Source organism: Pangasianodon hypophthalmus, chromosome 1 (genome assembly GCF_027358585.1).
Source record: "Pangasianodon hypophthalmus isolate fPanHyp1 chromosome 1, fPanHyp1.pri, whole genome shotgun sequence".
Classification (NCBI taxonomy): Eukaryota; Metazoa; Chordata; class Actinopteri; order Siluriformes; family Pangasiidae; genus Pangasianodon; species Pangasianodon hypophthalmus.
The window spans coordinates 1,013,751-1,041,745 of record NC_069710.1 but is presented as its reverse complement, the minus strand read 5'-3'; the positions used below and the strand labels follow the sequence as shown (position 1 = coordinate 1,041,745).

At 39.6% G+C, this 27,995-nt stretch overlaps 2 protein-coding genes and 1 long non-coding RNA gene across 3 annotated transcripts; 2 read left to right on the top strand and 1 right to left on the bottom strand.

Annotated features, from left to right (window-relative positions):
- The first annotated feature begins 3 nt into the window (after nucleotides 1-3).
- On the top strand, nucleotides 4-18,460 carry si:dkey-34d22.1 (discoidin, CUB and LCCL domain-containing protein 1). The gene is made up of 15 exons (XM_026914148.3): nucleotides 4-684; nucleotides 3,844-4,065; nucleotides 5,715-5,852; nucleotides 9,780-9,831; nucleotides 10,283-10,355; nucleotides 12,229-12,362; nucleotides 12,576-12,613; nucleotides 12,951-13,133; nucleotides 13,337-13,449; nucleotides 13,581-13,752; nucleotides 14,016-14,105; nucleotides 15,126-15,219; nucleotides 15,323-15,360; nucleotides 15,466-15,573; nucleotides 17,285-18,460. The coding sequence occupies exons 1-15, from the start codon at nucleotides 582-584 to the stop codon at nucleotides 17,674-17,676; spliced, it is 1,950 nt and encodes a 649-aa protein (XP_026769949.3). The 5' UTR covers nucleotides 4-581; the 3' UTR covers nucleotides 17,677-18,460.
- On the bottom strand, nucleotides 10,297-11,493 carry LOC113526799 (uncharacterized). The gene is made up of 3 exons (XR_003402806.3): nucleotides 11,313-11,493; nucleotides 10,715-10,839; nucleotides 10,297-10,385 (listed from the first exon to the last, which is right to left on the bottom strand). It is a non-coding gene; the product is annotated as an uncharacterized LOC113526799 (long non-coding RNA).
- Nucleotides 18,461-21,239: 2,779 nt separating the features above from the next.
- Nucleotides 21,240-26,248, top strand: rab42b (RAB42, member RAS oncogene family). The gene is made up of 2 exons (XM_026913421.3): nucleotides 21,240-21,796; nucleotides 23,765-26,248. Exons 1-2 carry the CDS (start codon nucleotides 21,579-21,581, stop codon nucleotides 24,201-24,203), a joined length of 657 nt encoding a protein of 218 aa, XP_026769222.1. The 5' UTR covers nucleotides 21,240-21,578; the 3' UTR covers nucleotides 24,204-26,248.
- The last annotated feature ends 1,747 nt before the right edge of the window (nucleotides 26,249-27,995 follow it).

Below are 27,995 nucleotides of genomic sequence, written 5' to 3'. Positions count from 1 at the left end.
GTGGGTTCGGATGGATGGACGGACGGATGGATGGAGAAACTCTATCACGCAGAAATAATAATCAGAAATAATAAGCATGTTTTTGTCCTGTAGCAGGCTGGTGTCGCGGTTGAGTTGCCAGCTGCTTGCTGTGTGTGTGCCTGAGAGCGCAGTGTTCCTCCTCTCTGAGCTCTCTCTCCATCCACAGGAAGACTCTCAGGTAGTTCCGACGCCGTTCTGTTTCACTCTGTCCGAGTTTCAAAGGGATCTGGGAGGAAAAACTCTTCTCCCCTTATTTGGGGATGTGTACTAATGAGTGTAAGTGGCACACCATGAGGCCAATGAGAGAGTTAACAGGAGCTGTGTTCTTCATGCCCAGCCCATACACTGCTCTCCCACACACACTGCTCTGAACACACACACACTGCTCTGAACACACACTGCTCTCCCACACACACTGCTCTGAACACACACACTGCTCTGAACACACAGAGGAAGTGAGAAACACTGCAGCAGGTTCAGTATCATGCGTTTATCTGTCTGTTCCTGAGGGATGAACAAACTTCTGGAGTGAGAACTTTTCCGTACAGTGTGACAAAACCATGAAGGCAAAGCTGGGATTTCTGTGGGATGCTGTCCGAGTGTTTAGTGCACTTTGGTGTGTGTTCTGCGTTCAGACGGTTTTGCTGGTCCATGGTCAGGAAGGTAAGTTCACACACCTTATATTATACACAAAGTACTGAACACGTATACATTAGTACTCAGAACTTCTGAATATTTATATACGTATATGTGTGTGTGTGTGTGTGTGTGCGCGCGCGCGTGTGTGTCACTAGTGCATTTACATAGCTTGGAAAGAAAGATTCTGCATGAAATAGGATCAGGAATGTGTGTGATATAAAGAACCAAGCAGAACGCAAAACTTTTCACTCTTCTGCATGAAAGTTTTTTTTTAATCCCTGTAGCCTAATCTGAAAGTCTTTTTTCACTTCTCTGCATGTTTTTATTTTTTTTCTGTAGCCTGTGTGAAAGTCTTTTTTTCCTTTTCTGCATGTGTTTTGGGTTTTTTCTGCATCTTGTGAGATCAGCGAGTAATGCATTTGAAAACCCATTTCTTGTTTTTAGTTTGCGTATTCATCATTGCTTATTAACTTTCTTGGAGTTTGTGTGTTGGATTGGAAAACACTTAACACAAACCTGCCCTGATATTTGCATAACAGAAGAGATGTTTCAGTTCTGGATAATGTACATTTTCCACCAAGCTTTTGCCATGTATATAATAAAATGCTCTACTATGTAATGTTATGAGTTATTTATATAATCAGTTTGACTACAAGTGCCACAGACAGTGAGCATCACAGTGGCCAGTTCACATACAGGCAAGATAGAGGTCAGTAGGCCATCACAGACACATCACAGACACAGCACAGACACATCACAGCCCAGTTTCCCAAACGCATCAGCAGTAAGATTAGTAACTGTTAGAGTGAGAGAGCGTTCATTATGATGCTTGCTCTACAAACTAGCGATAATTCTGTGATGTGAAACTCGTTCAGGATTGTAATGGCCCGTCAGAGCTTCAGTCTCCTCTGTGTTTACCCTTACACACACCAGTTTGTCCCAACATGAGTGGGGTCAGTGTGAATCACCGTGGTCACGTCCACAGCCTGAGGAGGTAAGGATTACTGGATAAACACACTCACTCGCCAAGTCTCTGTGTACCGTGTCTACACAGCAGGGAGCAAACCTCTGGATTCCAGCAGCATCATCACAGAGGAAGCTGACTGATGCTAGGGTTATTACTTTACGTGACTCATATGTTTTAACAAGCCACAGAGATTTAACGAGTCATTAGAATTAGGCAACATAAGAAACAGAAAAGAAGAAGTGCTGAGGTGAATTTGCTGTCACTACATGATGGACAGAAAGGTATTATGAAGGTGACAGCCTAAACAGCTGAACATCCTGGCAGGCCTGCGGGGATGTGCCCACACCACTGAGGTGAAAATAAAAATGACATGTTCCCTGATAGCGTGTGATGCCTTACTGAAATCTAGAGTCCCTGTGTTAGTTAGCCTTTGACTTGACTTTGAAGTGATTTCTTTGAAAAGATGAGATTCGTTTAACTGAAGAAATGTGCAAAGCTCATTTAATCCATTGTAGCTTTTATAGGAACTGAGTCATCTCATTCAGAAGGGATTATGATGATGATGAAAAAATGGCATAAAACATTTTGCTCCATTAACATAAAAACACTGATATGTAACGATGTTTAATTTCTTAAAATGGCTAATACTAATCTACGTTAAAGGCAAGGAAGCACTGCACATTGAAACAGACCCAGACATCTCTCAGCATGCCTGGATCACTAAAAGTAATTACAGCAGAAAGTTTAAGTCCCAGCTGTTCCCAGTTACTGCTTCATAACGGGAAGATTAACCTTCATAATGAGACTGTGAAGGTAGAAAAAGAACCTATAACTTGAAGAGAACTTTGTAAACTTAAGCATCTCAAAGATCTTCTAAAGATCTACAAAAATCGAAATTCCTCATCTTTCATTCTGGGTGGTGGCAAATATAACCACTCCGTCGTCCGTGACTACAGCCCACAGCACTGGTATTTCCAGAGAATCTCAGGGGAGTTGTGTGGGAGGGAAAGAGGGCGAGAAAACAAATGAGTAGCTAACTGATTCTGTGAGTCAATGGTGGGATATGAAAACGGAACTGTAACACGTAACTTCACCTCGTCATGGACCTTGAGTATAAAGTGGAAAAAAAAAAAAACATCTAAAGATGTGCCATCCAGTTCAATTGTATGAGACTCTGAGCCAAACCATAGATTCGGCCCTTCGGCCATAGTGAGTCACACTCATAGGCTGCTGAACTTCATGAAATGAGGGTCATTAACTGTCTGACCACAAATGTGTGTTTGTTTTCCTGTGCTGATGATATAGACTTGTTCATAGCAACAGAGGGTTTCTAATGATGCTTACATCAAACATAGAATGCAGCGGGTCACTGGAACCTAACCTGCATAGTCATAAGGCCATGTGGGAATATCAGCATGGGTTGAGAATAAGAATGAAAACTGCAAAAGAGACTTATCCTATTTGAGACTTGGTGAAGGCATTAGTATTTCCTATAATACGCACGGGACTCTACATTTTCCACACACACACTTCCTAGGATTTGCCCCGAAAAAGGCTGCTTTCTGAAACTCCCAATTACTCACCTTCGCTCAAACCCTATCATTAACAAGGACTCACTATAATTATAGTTTTAATTGAAATGTAATCTGAAAACCCCCCTGGAGTGTGACAAGGGAACACAAGGGAACTTGCAGACTCTGGTTCCACACAGGACTTAACTGTCATGCTTGTACTGCTTGCCTTTTTCTCAGTTCTTATACCAGCACATCAATACAATGCTATGGATGAAACCTACCACCTGCACACTGCTAACAGTGTGTTATTAACACTACCACTACACTATAGCCACCTCTTACTGGTAGTTTGGTGAAAGATATAGACAGCAGTTCTTTGGAAACACATGCTAGATGAAAGTATGTTTTTCCCCACAGAGGAAACGTAATATAGACATGTGTAACATTTATATTATTAATATTCATAGTTATTGTTTATATTTGAATGATCTGTAGACATTCAGGTTATTAGTATTTTGAAAACATCTGTCCCACAAGACTGCATTTTGTTTGTCCAATATTTGTGTAGCACTTGTCTTGCTGAAATTATGTCTTGTAAAAAGCCAGTATGTATCGAATGAGGAAAAAACGAATTAAAACCTAAAAGAGAAGTGAATATATTTTCTCAGCACTTTTTAGTTTTGACTGTTGTTTCCATGGCAGGTGATGGGTGTGGACACACAATCCTGAGTCCCATGAGTGGCACCGTGGCCTCACGGAACTACCCCGGCACCTACCCCAACCACACGCAGTGTGTGTGGAGCCTGAAAGTGCCGACAGGATACACACTGCACCTCACCTTCGGGGACTTTGATCTGGAGTGGAGCAAGGACTGCAAAGCTGGCTCTCTTACCATCACTGACAAAACTAAAGCCATCAAATTGGGTAAGGAATTCGTGTTCTCGTTTTTATACAGCAACATACACAATGCAGTGGAGCAAAATTTAAATGCAAAACTATTAGTAGAACGTGATCAACTTCAAAATGGGTTCCACATGTAACCCTTTTCAGGGGGTTCCATGTATTTCTCTGATGTTTACTGCTCTAACTACAGCTAACTCAGTTCGTCTACGAACATTGGGCATCATTTATCGTTTAGTAAAGTTGTGTTTAAATGTCTTCATAGGACAAACCAAACTACACATGTATGCCAGATCTACATAAGTTTTGGTAACACTGATTTTTTTTTATTTTTGTGCTGGTATGTGTATGTTGGTTAATGCCAATCAGCCATAAATTACCAAATGCGTTCACGGCACAGCTGATTTACATTTCATGACACCTATAAAACTTCATAAATGGTAAAAAGCTCACAGAGAGCTGAAAATGTCAAAGGCATGCTTTTATAGGGTGCCATTTCTTTTGTTCTAATTGAATGAATAATCTTTATTTGTCTTAATTTATTCATTTGTTTTGGATTGTTTTGTTTTAGGTCATTAATATGAAACGAGGTGAAATTTACATTGTGTGCAAGTGAAGTTATTGAAACTTCTTAACTTAATCTGTATATACAGTTGCAGTAACTTACAACAAATAATACAGTTTCAAATCAAAATTCACATTAGTGAGTCTCCATGTATGGAAATTTTCAAAAAACTCAAGAGGTCTCGTAGGATACAAACATTTTTTCAATGTTAATACAAACTGGATTTTCATTAACACCACATTTTTTGTTTAATTGCTTCTGTGAATGATTTACAAATAAATTTGTTTGTATCCAGCTTGACAAATGAGGCCTAATGAGAAATACCTGAATGCTTCCACACTCATTAATCATGTTTAAAAGATATCCATAGAGCTGAATTTAATTAATCCATGTTTGGGCCTGAAAACAGCGTACGGATGTGTCATACACATTCCTTCAGATAAGTTCTTATCCTGAGGATAAGCTAGAGTCCAATTGTTCACCACAGGCACTGAGGTGCTACTACTCTATAGTTACACCACTTATTGTGTTGTTGTTATTGGCAAATTCCAGACGGCCTTCCTCATGCTGTTCTCCAGCTCGTGCCAAGCCGTGTGCCTACATGAGCGTGTTGCATACCATTCAGCAGAAGTTACGTGATAGTGACTGTCTTTACAAATACACACACACACACACGCACACACACATACATTGCGCAGGAGCAAGTGATGAGATTTAGCATGAGGAATCCAGGCTCCCTGCGGCCTGCTGTATCTCTCAGAGGTACTCCGGGATATGCTTTTGCGTGTGAAACAGTCTGTGCCATTTTTAGCAGCAGGGGAGTTTGTGATTGTGCAGGTCTAGTAAGCCCTGAGGCTTGTGTGTTTCTGTGTGATTCAAGTACTGAGAGACACGTTCTGTTAGCGTTGTTAGTATGAGTCAGTAATTGTGCCAGCTTCTCTCTGAAATGTATTCCCTGCAACCCTGTGTTTTGTGTTTTTGACATTGCCTGATACAGTGGATTAGCTGAGATGTGTATTTGCAAGTGTGTGTGTATAACTAATTGGCAAGCATTCTGAAAAACAATTGTTCATGCTTTCGTGTGTGTGTGTGTGTGTGTGTTATACAGGACCTCTGTGTGGGCAGCTGGCTGCCTCAGACAAGCACATGTTGGTGAACAGTAGTGAAGTGACAGTGCACTTTGTGTCCAGCACTCATCGGTCCGGACGAGGCTTCCTGCTGTCCTACTCAACCAACCAACACCCAGGTATCACACACTGGCCTTTTCTGCAAGCTGAGATTGTCAAAATCTTCTCCCATACTTTATAACCACACTCAGAACCCCACAGTTAATGTTTCACAGTGAAAATCTTAAAAGTCAATGTTTTACAGTGTTCTACAGCTCTGTGGTAATGTGCTGTTACTGGGCTACAGCAATACCCAGAAACCTTTCACCCAAGTATTACAAGCCAGATGTCTAACTTGCTACAGAGTCTGGTACTTTTCATTACCAAACATGGCCAAAAACATCCTGCTTTCACATGAATGATGTTGCAAATAGCCAAACAAAACTTAAACAAAACAGTCTCATAACTTTTTAAGATGCAGTACTGTGACCTTTTTCGGTGATCTTTCTCTTGCTTTAGAATATACATTGTGCTACAGTGTTCAAAGGTTTGCTTTCCGGTCAGAAACATAAGTGCGTATACGTAGAAGTGTGGATACCAGATTTCAACCTTCAGGATTCTGAAGCTTGTAGACGGAAAAGTGGGCGGAGCATCTGAGGCTGAGAGCGGTTTTACCCTAAACATGAGATATAAATAAAGAAAGACTAATGAATGACATCCTTTCTCAGATAATCAGAAAGATGCAAAGTTAATTCAGTGAGCAAGCCAGAGGCGACAGTGGCGAGGGAAACTCCCTGAGATGGCATGAGAAAAAAACCTTGGGAGGAACCAGACTCAGAAGGAAACCCATCCTCTTTTGAGTAACACCAGATATATAAATAATTTATCTTCTATAACTGTGTACTATATAGGCAAAAAGTGTTAACTGTGTTAATAGGAACTTGAGTATGAGTATCAGAGTGATTTCTGAATTCATTCGCTCCGGTAACGAAAAGTCTGGTAACTCTGGAGTAGTTTGTGTATCGAGAGAGAGAGAGAGAGAGAGAGAGAGAGAAGGAGGGGAAGAACAAAGAAGTGTAATTTTTAGTGTGATTTTTGTCCCACAAATTGACCTCCCCCTTGAGTTTTTATAAGTTTTATGAGGTCATCCAGTTGCATATTGGAGTGGAGTGAAGTGGACCAAATTATTTTTATACTTTTTAAAAGTTTATAGTTTTAAAGTTTACTATTTTTTTAAAAATAATAATTTAAGTTTTGTTTGTAGCCAATTTTCCTCTTGTATGCTGAGAATAAAGTGGTAACTTAGAATAAGTGAATGAATAAGTTTAGTGTTATAGAGTTTTTATTTAGATTTTATATTATTTAGTTTAATTCTGAGTCATTTTCATGCTAGGGATGGATTGAAAGTTGTTGTTTTTTTGGGTCTGATCAGTATGCATGAGAGATATATATGAATATATACTGCATATTGTGTATACGACCAGAATAGACACAGTGCTTGCTTCTTTCCAGCTGCCTATATTCCACACTCAGCTAGAGCTTAAGTCAGATGAATGATCAATGGAAAAACATAAAGAAAAATTAATTGCTGTTTGCTTTTTATTTTATTTCAGTACTTTTCTGAAGACAGTATTTTTATTTTAGTTTTAGTTTCTGATTTTTTATTTATTTATTTTTCATTCAATCCCAACTTGTCCTTCATTTTGGTTTACAGATACATTTTTGTAGCTTATGCATTATTCTCTTGTTGAGCAATAAGTAACAGGATAATGCAGAATTTCCGAAACCTCCTAAGTCAGAACTCTTCACAGATTGAAACCAGGAGGTCTGAAACAGATTGAACCTCTAAATGTTATCTCACAGAAAGTTCTTTCACAAAAAGGAATATGAATCTGATGTCTAATGCTTTAGGGACAGTTTTACGATACAGTTCAATGTCATGAATACTTCATGAGATCAGGTTGGTCCCCTGTACCATGCATCACACTGATTGACCTGTTTAGAGTGTTATTTCTTTCAACGTATATAGTGTCTTGTCATTCATCCTTCCTTAGGGACCTATTGCCAAAAGAACACTATACTATCACATTACAGCTACATGCTGTGCTAAAACGGTGAAAATGCTTATGGTCTAGGAGGCAAACACTATGCGACCGTAAAACGATCTGTGAGGCACAGATATATGCGTCTTTGTGTGTGTGTGTGTGTGTGTGTGTGTGAGGCTAACATATTGGAATGTGGCTGTCCTGCTTCGCTGAGCTAAAGAGTGTTTGCTCTGTAAGCAGACCAGCAGGCCTCCTCTCCTAACCTGAATAGAGAGACAGAGGCCTTTGAGTGTGGCCACACATAGGGAGCTGGGGAATAGCGATGTTCCCCTCCTCCTCCTCCTCCACTTCCTCCTCTACAGAGCACACAGCATGGCAGGTTAACCATCACATCGCCACAATGACACGACAAATAGCTCAGTTTATCAGTTATTCTCCACAGTTCTTCTATTAAATGAAAATTAGCTTGCAGCTAATCCCCAAAGTTGTTGTACACTATTAATCATATTTAATCATGATTACGATTTTGCTTCCTCATTTAATTAAACATATTTGGGGGTCATTTTGAGCTGTGCTAATATTAATTGACAAGGGGTGTAACAATACACTCCAGTCCGGATTCGATATGAATCACATTACTGGCTTCATGATTCGATTCATTTTGATTATCAGAATATTTTGAACAAAATTTTAATGAAGAAACATTATGACTGAAAAGACTTTATTTCTACATCTAAAATGTATAAACATAGCAACGCCTGAGGCTTCATTTTAATGAAAATAGAGCTCCAAAGTCGGCTAAAATGTCCGTCTTCTACCGCCTCTTTCTCGGCACTGTAGATTGCAGCGGTCATTTGAAAGCTATTGAAGAGCTCTTTATAATGGTTACAGCATTGTGTAAGCATATAAGCTATAATGTGTGTCAGTCATTGTGATCCAGAACTATCTGTCATTTCACAAGTGCAGATGATTCCCGGTAATGCCACAGGCTGTCCAGGAAAAAATGCGATCGTGTGCTTTCTGTATATTTTAATTCTATGGATTGCACAGATTGGGACCTCTGGTGTCCAAACAGTGCAATTGCATTAGATGCATAATTAATAGAATGCTGATTTCCACAATATGAATCCGCAATGCATGTTGTCACATTTTTGCATCGCGATGCATCATGACACGATGCATCCTTACACACCTATAACTGACTTCAATAGATATGCCTTTTATTTACGCTGGTGCATTAAATCATGAGCTCCCCATTCATATATTTATGTACTTGTTTGCATTCTGTGGTGGCTTATTTATCTTATTTTGACTCTATTTTATTACAATCAGTATTTATATGATGCACTCAATTAATGTAACTAAGGGCAAAGCTTATATTTTAACTGAGTATTATATTTGTACTTACTCATTCTACTGAGTAAATGTAGAAACTATTTCATACTTAAAATGGTTAAAGATAATTGTAATTTCAACACTGAGCTGCATAGTCCTAGTTATTATTTTAGTCACTATCATGCAGTCCTAGTGTATAGCAACATTGGAAGTGCTGTCCAGAGTCCTGTTATGTTACCGAACAGCATTCAGCTAAACACCAAACTCACATCTCAGTCAAAAATGGTCAGTTGTCCAAGGAAAGAACCAATAGTGTTTACACACAGAAGAATGTTTAGAGCAGTCTGTGACATGAACACATGACTTCCTGTTATTTGTTTGTTTGTTCAAATCGCATCTGGAGCCAAGGCCGTAACCCAGACCGCTCCGATTAACTGCGTCACACTGTTTTCAGACACTGGGCTCATGCTCACACCCACGTAAATGGCTTTACGTCTGTATACAGAGATCACATGCTTACCCCCTAATCACTATACAAGCATACACAATCATCATCACAAATGGAGGGATGTGTAGGCAGTATGCACTTTGTATAAATGAGCAAGCATGTGGGATATTTTGTGTACATTTGAGCGGATTTATTCTGTGGCTCTGTAATTGATACAGCTCTTGTTTCCTTTTTCCCAGACCTCATATCATGTCTTCACAGAGGAAGCCACTTCACCTCCCAGCAGATCAGGTAGGAGGCCGTTCCACACTTACTCATCTCAGCCACAATTTTTAATTGTCTTTTTTTTATTTTTAATTGTCTTATTTTTAATTCTCCAACGTGCATAATTCTTTTCTTTTCTCTCCAGTGTTTTTTTATTATTTATTTAAAGTTTTCTCCTGCTTTTCTTTTCTTTTCTTTCTTTCTTTTTTTTCTGTCTCCGTCCCTTATGCATGGTTTTAAAAGAAAAGCAAAATAAAACATGAAACATACCTAACAGCAGATCCATCATATATGTCCTTGGCCTTCACATTCTGTCTACAAACAACATAAACTGATCCTTTTGAAATTCTGTTCCTTGGTACAATTTACTGTCATTTTTCTTGTGTATCTTTCTTACAGTGAAAGTAGAAAACCTGTGCAATCATTGTAGACATTGTTGTACTGATCATACGTGACCTATATCTCACCTGTTTTCCAGTGTGTTTTGTCCTGGGGGCTGCAAGGATGTGGCAGGGGAAATCTGGGGTCAGCATGGGCAAGGCTACAGAGATGTAAGCCGTCTATTTCTCAGGTCTTATCACCTGCATGGGAAAAGCATTATTAACACCGGACACAAATTAAATCCACCTGACAACGAGGAAGGCAGTACAGGGAATTCATTCTGACAAAGTTACTGTGTGAAGACAGTGCTTAAGCACTACAATAAATGAATGATGTCTTCATTTTATAATGTGAATGACAGCTAACTAGGCTGTGGGCTGTAATTTTTGGGCAGGCAAAAGTAGAAACTTCTGGTATAATGTTGGTGTGTTATTATAATTTGTTGGTATATAAGCTATTTTTCCCATTTTTTTCTATTTTCCATGTATTTGTATTCAGTTATTATTTCTATGATGAGAAATGACAATACTTGTGCTGTTGTGAATGCTGAAGCCCAACAGGGAGTGGGAACTTTGAAATCCACAGGAGCGGTTGTATTTTCAAACCCACTTTAGTCCAAAATTTGGCGCTTGTGTTACCGCCTGCTGAGGTCTCCTATAAGCACAAACACAATGCCAAAATGGTATTTTTTTTTACTTCAAATGCAGAATAAATCCCGTCCTAGTTCCTGTTTGTCGGCCCATTCAACATAAATATGCTATGTCACCAAGCCAAACAAATACAGCTGACTTATTTTATCCGTAAAATAAAGAGAAATTGAGAACAAATCACAGACAGAATCAATAACATGTATAACAAAATTAATTAAATAGCAGACGTACAGAGCCAAGGAGTTAGAGTAGAATGAAAACACATTTGTTGTTATGTCAGACAGCTGGTTATTTTACTACTATCTCAGTGAAAACTAATTGCATGTTATTATCAAAATGTCAGTGCACTGGGCCATCAGAGCATGCTTAGTTTTGTAGGGGGAATGGGAGCTTTCACAAGGCAGAGGCAGATGGATGTAAAAAACAAAAAGCATCCTGTGAGTTAAGAGACCAGGCAATGTTTTTTCCAATCTTCACCTGTCTAATTTTGGTGATCCTGTGCCTGCTGTAGCCTCAGATTCCTGTTTGTGACTGACAGAAATCCGATTCCCATCCACCTCACGGTTATCTGAGTTACTGTAGGCTTCCTGGCAGCTCGAACCAGTCTGGTCATTCTCCTCTGAACTCTCACCAACAAGATGTTTCCACCTGCAGAACTGCAGCTTACTGGATGTTTTTATGTTTTTGTACCATTCTGTGCTCTAGAAACTGTTGTGTATAAAAATCCCAGGAGATCAGAATTTGCTGATCACATATTTTCCCCCTTCTTGATATCTGATGTGAACATTAACTAAAGCACTTGACCTGTAGCTGCTCGATTATATGCATTGTGCTCCTACCACTTGATTGGCTGATTTGATAATTGCATGAATGAGCAGGTGCACAGGTGCTCCTAATAAAGTGGACAGTGAGTGTACAAATGCCCTGAATGAACTAAATCTATGGGGTATACACAACTATGTGTGTGTGATGTGTCATGGAATTGCATGTGCACATTTTTAAAAAACTTCCAAATTTTGGTGAAAGTGAAAATACACAGGTGTGAGAGTGAAGTCCTGGTCAGAGCTGTTAATGAGAGCTACTGCCTGTGGGAAGAAGAATTTTGTGCTGCAGTTTGCCTTGACCTGAACAGAAGCAGCACCAAAGCAGACAATATGACAGAGGTCAGGATGGACTAGGTGTGTAGAATTGGACCAGTACCGCCTAGGGGAGATTAAATTTTTTTTTCAGCTGCCACAGGAAGAATAGCCTTTACTGAGCTTAGCATCAAAATACCATTTTGGGTACCAGATGAAAAATGCCAGCAAAAGCACATATAATGCTGCAAACTTGGTGCTTTCATCATGATCATGGGCCTATGTGTAATGTAGTTCCTGTATTGTGTGTTTTGTAGACCTCTGTGCTGTGCAAAGCTGCAGTCCATGCAGGGGTCATATCCGACAGCCTGGGAGGCAGAATTAATGTGACCCAGCAGAGAGGCATCACACTGTATGAATCAAGTTTTGCTAATGGAGTTCTGTCCAGAACGTGAGTGTGCTACTCTGTCATCTAAGCACACAGACACTGTTCCCTGCAGGAGACCTGTTAAAAGTACCCACTATGCAAGCAAATTTCCCTCCATACTTATTATCATTTCAGCTCTGTGGTAGCTAATGTAATAGTTGCTCAGCTGTTTGAGTGTACAATTTGAGCAATATGCAAATCCCTCTCTTCACCCAAAAATCTCTTCTTTCCCCACAGAGGGTCATTGTCAGATAAGAAGCTAGTCTTCAGCAGAGGTAAATCCAGTGCTGCTTGCAGTTATTAGAAATATGTGAATAGCAACACCTTTAATAAACACCAGTGGTTTAGTGACCACAGGTTTGTGTGGAAAAATGTAATTCTATGCCAGTAGGAGTATGACCAATGGCATTAACGCTATATACATAATTATAGAGTAACTAATATATAGTTACAGCTACTGCCTGGTACTTACACAGTATGTATCATCATTAGCCATGAGACAATTATACATTTTCAGTATATAAACATGGTGTACCCTTTGACTCATAATGTGAGAAGTGACACACTCGCTTGTTTGTCAAGTTCATTTCCCTCCCATGTTCCATGTAACAGCATGTGACAGCCTGTTAGCGGTTATGATCTACAATGCGTCTTCCATGTCAGAGGATGTGGACAGACTGAACTGGATTACAGAAAACGTGGACTCGAGAGGCCAGTTTGTGAAGTGGCACACCAGCATTGAGGATCATCAGCCATGGATGGAGCTGGAGCTCTTTAATCGGAGCAGCATAACAGGTCAGAAGACCAGAAGAACGTATTCTCATATATCCATCTTCCTTTGAATCCCCTTTGAGTGCATGTCATTGAGTTGTCTCTTTTGTCAGTAGGCCTCTCTTTGACTTGTGGACATACAATAGGCTGAACTGCAGAATGTTAAGATGAACCAGTAATACCTGTCTGTTTGGGCACTGGGTTGATGGTATAAATGATTTTTCTAGGAATAATAACAGAGGGACTGTCAAACTCTTTCATCGAGACTTACACAGTCAAGTTTAGCAAAGACCGCAAAACATGGAAAATTTACAAGGACGCAAACAGCAAAGAGAAAAAGGTACCCCCATATAAAATACTAATTTTACATTCCGTACCACGAAATAACACACTATACCAGTTGTACGTTCATTTTTTAATCGAAATGTATTACTGAATTTCTACTTTTTCTTCTTTCTTCTTTGTGTGCAGGTGTTTGAAGCCTCTTCTGATGGCCACACGATGGCTCTCAACAGCCTGTTTCCCGCAATAACAGCCCGTTACCTCCAGATCTGGCCCCAGCGCTGGCACGGCAGAGTCTCTGTACAGGTGCAAGTGCTTGGCTGTCCATTATCTGGGTTTCGTCCCCGATCCAACGCTGGTGGTGAGGTTCCATCTCTCTACTCACACTTAGCCTTTGCTCTGTGTTTCATCTTTATGAGGCTGCATATAAATTACTTCTCTGAGCTTCTTTTATATGAGTTCCAAGGAAAACAAAATTCTAGATACAGCACAAAGGTAATAAGGCCTAGGAATTTCAGAGCAGATTTCTTTCAGAGCTGATAATTACATGGTGTACAGCATTCCATTGAGTCTGCTTAGGTTCCTGAATGCCATACTTATTAGTTCAGTCAATCCTCTCCTCAGGATCCAGCGCGGTGAAGCCTGTTTCCACAGAAACCGTGCTGCTGAATGAGTTCTCCACCGAGAGTCCTGTGGTCATAAGCTCAAGCCAAAGTAAGTTTAAACACTTACTGATTGGAAGTGGTTTTGTCATTTCTACTACATTGACACAATGTATTTATATTTCACTAATAGGCATAAAAGGCAATTAGCAAGTAAGTACATATATACAATATATCCTAATTCCTTAAACTCCCTGCTATGAATTATTGACTAACTACAGTGAAAATAATAGGAAAAGTATGTCGTTACAAGAAAGAAGAATGGAAATCTGCACTTAGCATCAGTTCCTGGGAATAAAGCAGTGTTAAATCCACCTGACACTGAGGAAGGCAGTACAGGGCGTCCGTTCTGACGAAGTTAAATGCCCGATACAGTCACATGACATAACTAATGTGCAGATGAGCGATAGAAGAGTGACTGTGCATTGAGGTCATACATATTTGTATAAGCGCCCTGTGCCCATCTTGCCCATGAAAGTATCCGCCACTCAAGCAGCATGATTCCTGCCCCGGTGCGGCTCTTTTAGCACCTGTTGTAGTTTCCATTTCTGACCACTAGGTGCAATAATAACTGTATGGTGTTAAATGGCACAGAGAAAGTGCTGCTCCACAATTGTACATCTAGAAAGGTGAGCAAATCAGTGGAACATTTGCTTATATTTGTCAAAAAGGAACATTTTATAAATCATTGCTCACTCAAAAAATAGTAAAATGTATGAAGTTATGAATGAGGACTTTATGAAGATTAAGATTTGTTGAACAGCTGATATAAATGGTGTGGTTGTGTATGATGGTCACTGCATTCAGATCACTAGTGTTAAACCTATTTTTTCCAACATCTAATGTCTCCTTAGTGTATCTAACCCTTGTGACAGAATCAATAAGCGGAGTTGTTTGTTAATTTTGTGGTTTGAAGATTCGTATAGTTGTGGAAACATAAAGAAAGGCGAGCAGAGCTCCTGGTGTTATGTTCTTCATTCTTCTTATTATGACGTATTATTATTACATTATTATGAAGATCTGTAAAGTTGAAAATGGTCACAAACCAGCCTTTTATTCAATTTCCTTATAGGCTCCAACCATCCAGTGATATTGGTGGTGGGTGTGGTTCTGGGTGCGGCTCTGTGTGTGTGGTGTCTGTTGGCAGGACTGTTATGGAGGAGAAGGTACGTTTCAAAATATGTGTTCCTCTCACAATAGTACTGTCATTTGTAACAATCACTTTTCAGTTACTTAACACCAGTTTTTCCATTAAAACTCTTGTTTCAGGAAAAAGGGTGTGCGCATGAAGAAGTGCCTTGACACAGGTAGGCCCTGGATATAGTGTTTGATATTTTATGCTCAAGGTGCCAGGCTTCCTTTCCTGTGGCTGTACTTTCTAGTTAAATGCTTTTGTCTGTTGTGATTATCAGACTGTCAGGGTGTCCATGGGAAAAAACTGGCGTATACAGAATCAGAGCTTGTGTCCTACCCTCTGGCTAGGAGCATCCATGACAGCCTGCCTAACCCTCCTCTCAATGGTGAGATGCACTAGTGTTTTCAAATTAGCTTAAGATCACTTTTGCCTCAAATGAGAAGCTTCTCTGAATGTTTAAGATCAGTCTATGAACAGTCATTCGACAAAAAAATCATGTTTGTTAGTGATTTAACTTGTTAGCATATTAAACACTTGTCTGAGGCATGTATTATTCTCATATATTAATAATTACAGACATTCGTGTGAAGATAGAACCTCAAAAATGTTTAAATCTAGTACTAAGGACATTTGATATGTAATAAAAGTCTGTTGATGTGATGTATTAACATCTATACTCCAGGGAAAAGATCCACTAAAGTATTCATGTAGTAATACATACACAGATAACTTGAGTCAATAAAAAGCTAGACAATATTTGTTGAGCTGAAGCTGTGGGGCACAAAAGTTCTTCCACAGGACACAGACAGTAATCATTCAGTATGATGAAAGAGAAAGTTCAGGGTGGCTGCAGCAGCAGCAGGTCAGAGAGTGAGCATGACCCTTCTGTTCCCTTCCTGCCTGCTCCATGGTTCAGCTAAACAGCCAGAGAAACTCAAGAGAAGGCCTGAGAGCATTCTTCTCTTTTGCTCTTTCACTCTTTCTCTCTTTCTGTCTCTCTTACCCTCCCTTTCAGTCGCTCACCAGCAGCATAAATGCGCCTTTCTTTAGTCAGCTGAGCCACTGTGAAAGGGTCTCTGTAATTGGTGCCTAAATGAGGGGCACTTATGCTAGAGCAGCGCTCATGTCCACCACCACCACCACCCCTTTCACTCCCTCAGGCTAACAGACTCTACAGTGAGGCCTTCAGTCACAAATAGGACAGAAGGTCAAGACAATCAGACTCCCTTTACACTCACTCAAATTAAAGCAGATTCACCCAATTGGGATTCCTCCAGTGTAGTGAATATTAGACAGTAAGACATGCATAGGGAAAGGGGCTAGCAGAGATATAACCCCCTGTCTATCAAAGATGAAAAAACATCCATATACAGTCTTGGCCTCCACATCAGATTATTTTCTGTTAACAAACGCTTTAAGGCAGATTATTTTGGACTTTTGTGGAACCACATGCAACAGCAGCACCAGTGATCGTATGGAAAATACACAGAACAGTATGAAGAAAGCTGGAGCTGATTTTTTTCCAGCCTTTTTTTCCAGACTGTAGATTCATGAAGCCTATCACTGACAGTCGTGTCAGGGATTGAACACACTCTAGATTTTATTTCCTATCAGGCTAATTTTTTTATCCTAACATACGCAACACTTCATCAGCAGTGATACTGTAGTATCTATTGTGTCCAAACCTTTGACTTGTAATGTATGTGTACTTAATAAACTGCTAACACAGGGCATATCTATGAACATTCACTGTCATCCAGATCTAGTAGTAATAAGTAACTCATCCATCAATAAAGGTCGAGCTAATAAAGGCTTTCCTGTGACTGATGAAACTGCTTCCGGATTATAACACGAGTCCAGCTGCCTTGGGTTAATGGTCTTTCTAATAAACCCAAATAATTATGTGTACACTTTTGCATACATACGCATTGATTCTATCGGAATATACAGTATATTTGACACTAATTTATTAAGTCTACTAATTAAAAACAATATTCAGATGGTTTTTGTGATCTTGAACCCCAGTAATTTAAGAACTGCACATTTCTCTGTAAGACCACGTACTTTTCTTGAATACATTCAGTTTTTTCTTCCAGACTATGCTGAGCCTGATGTTCTCGCAGGTGGACAGAAAGTGGGTCTCACCTTCCGACCACCTCTGGATGAGGGCTACACTGTTCCCTTTTCCATTAACCATTATGACACACCGAATCAGCTTCCTGAATACGCCGAGCCCCTGCGGCTCGAGCCAGAATACGCCACACCATTCAACGAGCCAGTCCTCGATCCCTCAATCACCACACAGCTAAAGACTCTGCAGAACCTCTCTCACCTTCGCACAGCTCCCAGTGCCTTACAATACGACTGCCCTGCTCACCGACGCCTTTCTAATGGATACTGCACTCCTGTTATCAACGGCACAGCGAACTACACACAACCCCAGCCTGTAGATTCGGTAGTGCAGCATACGTATCACGAGCCCCTGTGACCGCTGAACACTCGGCTTTAAATCTTATCGGCGAAGGTCATGTTTGCAGCTTTCAATTGTAAATATTAAAAGTTTCCAGGCTACTGTGAGCTGTAAAGAATCCACTGTTGGCTCCTGTGAGAAACAGATATAGCCAGTTGGACCATGCACAAGTATATACTGTATTTATTATTATTGTTATTATTTAGAAATGGACAAAATAAGTCTTCATTTTTTATATGACTTTGTTAGATGGAGGTCCACAGTGACCTATGGATTCACTTCTACTTCATTCTCACCACAAGCACCTCTGTATAATGCCTTATAGTTTATTAATGACTATGAGGATATAAGAGACATAGATGCAGAGGAATACAGTCAGTGCCATGCACTGTAACTGCAGTTTTTTTCCTGTTACAGATGTTTTTGGGTCAGTTTTACACCTATAATATATGTATATCCTTGATTAATTCAGCCTGAAAAAGCAGCATTGTATATCCAAAGCATCTTTAAAATGACAAATGATAAATTATAACGGTGAACTAGATTTATGTATTATGGGTGCAATACCACTGTATTTGTTACTGACTAATGACTGTTTTTTTTATGAAGTTAAGGATTTGGATTCTATGATGCATCACTGATCTTTTTTGTGTATTTATATGAGTGATTTTTTTATAGAGACTAATATTAATATACAGGAAGTGCATAATATATGTGCTTATGGTACACAAGTATGATGAGGTACAAAACAGTTGTTTTATTGCTGAAAAAAAATAAAGTTATAGTACTTTTATAGAAAACATTATCAGTCTTATCTATGACTCATTTAAAGGATTGAACATGGATGTGTTCATCAGCAGGAGTGGAACCTACTTGAGTAATTGTACTTTGAATTATTACTCTACTAAAGTATTATTTTGGCCATATTTATACTTAAGAGTTATTGAATCTTACTTAATTACCAATTTCCAAGAAAAAAACTTTAGAAAAGAAGAGAGGAGTAAAAATTAAAGTTCTCTTCTTTTCTCATCCAGTCAGTGATTGTATTCTATACATCAACTGAATGAACTTAATTTAGCATCCAATCAGGTTCATAAATGGACAAAAAAAAAAATGATGCTACACAACATAATTAACGCTGTAGCTATTCATGTGTGTTTGAAGATGAATAATCCACCAGACCTCAGTGTGGAAGTTGAAGATGAGCACCTTGGCCCTGTCTCAGTAAAGTTTTTTGAATATGCTGAAGTAAGCAAAGACCCGTATAAAATTAGGTGTCTTCTTTACCTCCCTATAGAAGGCAGGAACTCAGATTTGACAAAGCATGCTGATGTGATGCTGATGTGATGCTAATTTGCTAACACTAACTAGCTGTGTTGGACTAAGTTAACCTGTATTCTTTGTTAATGTCAAGTTATATTCCAGTAGCTAACGTAACTGGTTGCAAGTCAGATTCTAGCTAGATATTGCAGAGAATGTATGATGAACTTAAAGAGATGTGAATGAAGTTTTCAAGCAAAACAGTGTTGCTGCTTTAAAATGAAAAATCATCGAACAGTTTTAGTTAAGTAATAAGTTAATTTTCACCAAAAGCAGGAAAGCTTGGCATTAACATAATTTCATCAGTTAAAAACATTTACTTTTTTCCTTATTCATACTTGAGTACATTTAAATTGCAGCAGCTTTTTTTTTACTTTCATTTGAGTACAATTTTGCTTACATTTAAGTATAATTTCTAAGTACAATGTCCACCACAGGTCAAAATTCAGAGGTTATTAGTAGTACTTATACATAAAAGGTACTATCTCTATCTCTTATGTCCTAAGAATGACACAGATTTCAAATCATCCACATAACAGATGGTGTTAGTGAGAGTAGAGATGTGCCTCCATCTTGTGGCTGTTATAGAAATATCCCCTAAATGAAGTCTGATCATGTAGCAAAAGATTTGCTGTCTTAATTTAGCATTGAAGAGAGCATATAGAGCACCCTAAAATAAAAAACAAATCATAAATATTTAAATAAATTAATAATTTTGGATTAAAATAAACAATTCAGCCTAATAACTAGACTTTCATTCATTCATGCATTCATTCATATTTAGGCTCCAGTGGGGTCATGATGGATCTGGATCCCAGGAACACTGGGCACAAAGCAGGAGAATTCATTCTGCAGACTCTAAAGCTGTGAAGTGGATATGGCACCTGCTGCACCAGCATGCCACTCAAGTAGAATAGTAGTCTACTAAAATGAATTTGAGTAATTATATTATTAACTCTAATAGTAATAGACCTACCAAAAAAGATGACTATAATATTACCTGATATCAGCTCTTTGGCATGGCTCCATCTGTAGTTTAAGCCCAGGAAACTTTAATGAGTTTCCTGGACTTAAAGCTGCAGAAGCATCTAGCGCATGATGCCATAAGTAGGTACAAAAGACTGAACTTTTTATTTATTTATTTACTTACTTATTTATTTGCAATGTGTCCACCTTATCATATCACCCAGCTTTGTGTTACACTCCTAGAAAAGAAGATTCCACAAGAGTTTTTTTTTTTTTTGACAGGTACATTTTAGCTTCATAAAGAAAACCTCTTTGATAGGAAGCCCCTCTTGCTCTAGAACTATTTATGGTTGTAGATATAACTTTTATTTTCTAAGAGCGAACAGGAGATGATGTCCAGTGTTTACTTTAAAAGCTCTGTCTTCTGTACGGTCACTGTTGTCCTCCGAAACCCACTCACTGTTCTCTGTGTTTGTTGATCCAGCCTTATTTGTGCCTCTGTATAGTGTTTATACTGTTTAATGTTAGAGCTGTGGCAGGTTTCTGGATCATAGCTTTTGTTGCCTTTTTTTGGAAACTGAACAAAACCAGCCTCTCAATTACATGTCATATTTAAGATGAACTGATGAAGTGAACTATTATAAGTATTTTGAGATATGAATATGAATACTAATATGAATTCTAAACAAATAATACATTTTATTCTATATAAGGTAGATCTACTTTAAGATTTGGAGTAGGGGGTTGTCAAGAGCTGCTAAAGTTTTTGCAGGATAGGAAATAACAAATGGAGAACCTTTTGAAAAAGCATGAATAGTTGTTGTAAATCTGTCTGAGCTTTCTTCCATAAAACTGTCAGTGCCCTGAGTTTACTGAAATCCCAACTTCCCTATTTGGTTCACGGTTAATGTTTTGCTGCTTCACTGCTGCTTATGAGCAGTTGATGTAAATTATTTACACTGGCAAGACCCAGTACATGTCCTTTTCCGACCCCTTATGTACTACAGAAGAATATGAGAATAACAATGTACAAAGTGCAACACAATTCATTTTGTCGCCGGTTCCTCCTGTTTGTCTCCTGAGGGAGGGAATGCACTTGAAGTCCAACTCCTGTTTGGAATGCTTCATTTGAGCACAAATTAAAGGGAGGAGTAAAGGAGTAAACGTTTTATTACTGCTGAGTACTTTTCTAAATCAAGATAATTTCTCTCCATGCCTACACGGTATGAGTAATGTAATGAGCTGGACTCAACAGGAAATACTGGGCTTGTCCTGATATGAAATTGCTTGGTCTTTCCCTCTGGCACTCTAAAGAAATTCTGCTTCTCTCCCAAACCACTCCCTCTAACAAGTACGAGCAAGCAACAATGATAAAGCACATCAGAACAGGGAGGTTCCTCCCCTTCACCAGCTCAGCTGCTCTGCACGAGATTATTACTCAAACCTGACTCTAAGGGACATTATACACGACAGCTATGCACTTTATTCTTCTGACTGAGGATGTGTAAAGTGAAAGCTTACATTGGACCTCCAGCAGAAAGACTATCCTGCAACGTAGTACTGAGACTGGTGACTTTGTGAGTCTTGGCTGTGGAGGTCTGCTGTGATAAGTTCTTGTTAGGCCTACAGAAGTCATGGACCTGACACTGTGGCAGTATCAGTTCCGCATCATCATGCTGGGTGACTCTACGGTGGGCAAGTCATCCATGCTGAAGCGCTACACAGAGGACAAGTTCTTGGAGTGTATTAACGAGACGGTCGGAGTGGACTTCTATGTGCATTTCCTGGAGGTGGAGCCTGGTATGATGGTCAAACTCCAGTTCTGGGACACCGCTGGACAGGAGAGGTTCAGGTACAACACACTGACTATTAATGTATTTATTGTTAACTGTTCTAGATACTCTGGTGATTCTCGCTGTCCTGTTTGCTCTGTGTGAATTATTTCCTTTTCTTAAGGTACTCCTTGTGCAGTCTTGGCCCATACTTGGAATGTTAATCTTATTGTTTTAAGGTTTTAATGGCGGTAGCAAAGCAGTTTCTTAGATTAGTGGAGATAAAAAAACATTTTTAAAGACCAAATACACAATTTGTAGTACAATAACTGATCACAACTGACCACATTTGCATGTGGCCATTTCATATGTTTGTGAGAGAGCACAAATGCAAATGATGCAGATGTTTTTCTTTTGGCTCTCACACAACTCCTGTTCCAGTTCCTTTTCCTTTTCTTTTTTTCTTCAAGGAAGCACATTAATCTCACCTTTCTAATCTGCCTACTGTGCTTTTTGTTACAATTCCTTTTTACAGTGAAGCTGTTGATTTAATTTGGTGTCAAAGTTTAAACCACACGGCACGTGAATGTCCTGACAAAGAGCTGTCGTTGAAAAACACAACATGCAAAATACGTTTACTATTCACTTTATTAGGAACACCTAACATCATGCAGCAGCAGCACAATACATAAATCATGCAGATACAGATCAAAAGCTTTAGTTAATATGCCACAGCCATCCGTGACCAGTGGCCAAGTGAGCAACATTAGCCATACTATTTCCCCTGTCAATCACAGTGACACTAGCCAGTTGTCAGCATCTGTAAGCTTGTGTGTGGAAGAGGGCAGATAGCAATTTCCTCTGAGTGTGTTACACTGCCCTGTGATGCAGCATGAACATGACACAGCAGTTCGGAAAGATGTGGTTGGCTTGCTTCTTGTGTCACAGAGGAAGCACTTGTAATCCTTCACCCTCCTTCATTGGTAGCTGCTGTATGATAGATAGATCTGGCTGATGGTAATTTACACAGAATGGTGGCAACAAAGAACCATGCCATGCTCAAAATCACTGAGATCCCATTTTTCCACATTCTGGTGTTTGACGTGAACATTAACTGAAGCTCTTGACCTGTATCTGCAGCATCAGGCACCCAAAAATGTTGAAAAAATGCAGTTGCTTGTGAAGCCCGATGATGTACATTTCTTATTAAATAAGCCATTTATTTATTATGAGTTAGGTCACATTTTAGGAGATACACTATGTGGCCAAAGGTATGTAGACACCTGTCCATGACCCCCATTTGTGAGTCTTCCCCAAACTGTTGACACAAAGTTTGAAACGCAGAATTGTCTAGAATATCTTTGTATGTTATAGCATTACAGTTTCCCTTCTCTGGAACTAAGGGGCCCAAACCTGTTCCAGCATGACAATGCCCCTGTGCACAAAGCGAGCTCCATGAAGACATGGTGTGTGAAGGTTGGAGTGGAAGAACTCGAGTGTCCTGCACAGAGCCCTGACCTCAATCCCACTGAACACCTTTGGGATGAACTGGAACACCGACTGAACCCCAGACCTCCTCGAAATCCCAGCGCCTGATCTCACTAATGCTCTTGTGGCTGAATGATCACAAATCCCCACAGCCACGCTCCATAGTGGAAAGCCTTCCCAGAAAAGTGGGGTTATTATAAAAGCAAAGTGGGACTAGACCTATAATGGGATGTTCAGAGAGCACATATGGGTGTAATTGGTCAAGTGTTCACATACTTTTGACCACATAGTGTATTTATGCAGAAATCCAGAAATTACCAAAGGTTAACAAATGCATTTTTGCAACTGTACAGTTGTTTAGTGGCACAGTTCAGGCTGTAATTAATTTCTATCTTACTGTAATTATGAGGAAAAAGAAAAAAGTTACAAACCAATGGTATTTCTGAAGAAACACAAGCAAAAATTCCAAGAGTTAGCAAATATTCCAAGAGGTTTTAAAGCCATTATGCACTCAAAATACTAATATTTCTGCTATTACATTACCACTATTCCTGTTACAGGTCAGTGACACGCTCCTACTACCGGAACTCCGTTGGAGGCCTGTTGGTGTTCGATGTGGGGAACCGTGCCTCGTTTGAGCATGTGAGGGACTGGTACGCAGAAGTGTGCGAGCATGTCATGCCTCATGCCATGATCTTCGTGCTGGTGGGCCATAAGAGCGACCGTGAGTTGGCTGGAGAGCGCGCTGTCTCCAAAGATGAGGCAGAGAAGCTGGCTGCTCAACTCGGAACAACATATGTGGAAGCCTCGGCCAAAACAGGCCAGAATATCCAAATGTGCTTTGAGGTAGTGGCACGGCGAATCTACCAGGGGCTGCAGAGTGGAGAGGTGAGGCTGAGAGAAGGCTGGGATGGAATAAAGAGCTCGGTTCTACAAGCACAACAATTGCAGAGTATCCAAGACAGTGAGCAAACAAAGGAGAAAAAACGCTGCTGTTAGCCCTTTATAGAGTGTCTATTAATTACACTATAGAGGGACCATTGAATCAATGTCCAATGTCCAAAGATTCCTCTAAGAGGCTACTATCAATATGGCGACTTGATGCTGATACTAAGTAGACCATCAAGCCTTATTCCCAAAAGACCTGATTTCACCAGTTGAATTTCCTTTCTGAAGGATAAGATCTTACAGAGCCTATGAAAACGGCTGTTTTGGCATATTTCTAGCAGGAACAGAAACATCCTTAAAATGACAATAGCAATATGGAGCAAAATTTTCCCTTCAAAAATAAATCAGACAGAATTTCTTTTTTCTATTCTATTTTCTATAATTTTTACAGGTGTATGTGCCTTTTCTAAGCTTGATTTGACTATAAAAAGTTTACAAATACACTTCCCATAATCAGCAGCTTTGGAATGCAGTTCTCATCTGATACTAGATAGTGAAACACACCTGAGATCTTGGAATTATACAACTGAGATAATGTTATGAATATGTCACTAAGAGGCATTACATTAAAATATTTAAGTCTAAAAATAGATAGTTGTAAACTATATATTATTATATATATGATATAGTTGTATATTATATACTACACCGATCAGCCATAACATTAAAACCACTGACAGGTGAAGTGAATAACATTGATTATCTCGTTACAGTGGCATCTGTCAGGGGGTGGGATCTATTAGGCAGCAAGTGAACAGTCAGGTCTCAAAGTTGATGTGTTGGAAGCAGGAAAAATGGGCAAGTGTAAGGAGCTGAGCGACTTTAACAAGGGCATTTGTGATGGCTAGACGACTGGCTCAGAGCATCTCTTAAGTGGCAGGTGTTGTGGATGTGTTCCCGGTATGCAGTGTTTAGTACCTACCAAAAGTGATCCAAGGAAGGACAACTGGTGAACCAGCGACAGGGTCATGGGCTCCCAAGACTCACTGTTACAAATGAGGAGCGAAGGCTCGTCTGGTCCGATTCCACAGAAGAGCTACTGTAGCACAAATTGCTCAAAAAGTTAAAGCTGGCTCTGAAAGAAAGGAGTCAGAACACACAGTGCAGTGCAGCTTGCTACAATACTCCTACAATGGGCTCATGAGCATCAGAACTGGACCATGGAGCAATGGAAGAAGGTGGCCTGGTCTGATGAATCACGTTTTCTTTTACATCATGTGGACGGCCGGGTGCGTGTGTGTGTCACTTACCTGGGGAAGAGATGGCATTAGGATGCACTATGGGAAGAAGGAAAGCTGGCGGAGGCAGTGTGATGGTCTGGGCAATGTTCTGCTGGGAAATCTTGGGTCCTGACATTCATGTGGATGCTACTTTGACACGTACCACCTACCTAAACATTCCTGCAGACCAAGTTACACTCCTTCATGGCAATGGTATTTCCTAATGGCAGTGGCCTCTTTCAGCAGGATGATGCTCCCTGACACACTGCAAACATTGTTCAGGAACAGTTTGAGGAACATGACAAAGAGTTCAAGGTGTTGACTTGGCCTCCAAATTCCCCAGATCTCAATCCAGTCGAGCATCTGTGGGACGTGCTGGACAAACAAGTCTGATCCATGGAGGCTCCACCTCACAACTTACAGGACTTAAAGGATCTGCTGCTAACATCTTGGTGCCAGATACCACACACACCTTCAGAGGTCTTGTGGAGTCCATGCCTCGATGGGTCAGAGCTGTTTTGGTGGCACAAGGAGACCTTCACAATATTAGGCAGGTGGTTTTAATGTTATGGCTGATCTGTGTATATATTATATAGTTGTATTTGTATCTGCTTTGGCTTTTTGAAGATCAAAACATGGCTAAATATCTTAAAATCACATAATTGTCATATAGAACCCTATAATTCCCAGATCTCGTTCTGGTAAATAGTTATTTAACTGGGGTGTTGTACAGACTCTGTTTCAGGGTACACATCTGTTGCACTTGTCTCTCTGCTGCTTTACAGCCATATTCGCCTGGTCCTTTTCATTTTTTGGTAAGAAAGACACTTTGGGATACGTACTGTATATCTTACAATAAAAATTCCAAAAGACAAATCTCAGTTCAGAGTTTTTCTCATTGCATTCGCACAGTGTTTCTGCTCAAGAAAAGATTTTTTAAATGTATTTTATATCAGACCAAGATATTTTTGAATTGAAGTCTGTAAGGATGATAAATTATTAATTCAGTCTCTGTGTGCTCCAGATCAGTCAATTGTTTCTTGTCTTCAGAGTTGATCTTGTGGCTTATCAGGTTCTTTCATATTAAATTATATTAAATTTAGGTCCCTTACATTTTATTTTCTTTGTTATTGACACTAGTACTAACATGTTGCTTCTATCTGTAGTGATCAGCAAAGGGAGTGTTTGTTTGAGGCATTTTATTGCTGATCAATACAGATAAAAGCAAACTGTTATTAGTAATGCATATTAACTCATGCGCTCTAATATACACTATATGGTCAAAAGTATGTGGACACCTGATCTTGTTGAACATTTTAAAGGCATGGCATCAATATGGAGTTTTCCCTCTTTGATGCTATAACAGCCTCCACTTTTCTGCGAAGGCTTTCCACTAGATGTTGGAGCGTGGCTGTGGGGATTTGCCCATTCAGGCACAAGAGCATTAGTGATCTCAGGCACTGATGTTGGGCGAGGAGGCCCGGTGCACATTACACTTCATTCCAAAGGTGTTCAGTGGGGTTGAGGTCAGGGCTCTGTGCAGCCACTCGAGTTCTTCCACTCCAACCTTCACACACCACGTCTTCATGGAGCTCACTTTGTGCTCAGGGGCATTGTCATGCTGGAACAGGTTTAGGCCTCTTAGTTCCAGTGAAGGGAAATCTTCATGCCACAGCATGGAAAGACATTCTATACAATCATGTGGCTCTAAGTTTGTGGCAACAGTTTGGGGAAAACCCACATATCAGAGTCATGGTTAGATGTCCACATACTTTTGGCCATATAGTGTATCAGTCACATTTTTCTGGTGTCCAATCTGCACTGGTTAAAATAAAAATCATTCTCAATTTCAGGCAGAAATCTTAAATTTATAAACCAGAAATTACATTTCTGGGTCAGTATACTGGTATTTACTGTCAAGTTTCTCTCCCTGAGCTTTCATCAATTACTGGTGTTTACTCAAGAATTGTAGTACTGGATTACTACAGGTTTAGTGGTTCTAAATATCCCATAAGTGAGTGAATGAATTCATTCATTCATTTAGCTTATATTAGGAGGACAAGCTAACTGGCTGATTAACGTAACTTGGCAAAAAAAAAAAAAAGATGAATTATTTTCTACTTGTTACTGATTACATCACAAGCTAGATTATTCATGTTATGCTCCAAACCAAACACTGACTCCTATATAAAGCTAGCTTGCCAAAAAATATGAAAGTTGGTGATATGATATTAGATTCCTTTTTTCCCCCCTTATATCCATTAGTTAACTCTGATTCCTGCTTCCTCTTTTCTACTTCTTTTTGTTCCCTCTTTCTCTGTTGACTTCCTCATAGGTAAGACCTCCTTATTTTAATAGTGCATCCATTTAAACAATTCTTGCATGCGAAAGAGATGAGGACTCTTTAGGAGGGTTTACATTTTGACAAAACTGGCACACCCTTTCTGTAAAACTGTATAACTCCATTCTCACTGATAAAAGCCATGAACCTTGCCTTTTTTATTCCAAACACAGACACACCACAGGACTGTCACGTATATTGTCTTTCAAAAGGTCACAGGTCACAGATGCTACCATTGCTGTTATACTGGTTGGACAGCTGTAAGACGTGGGTGTGTCCAGG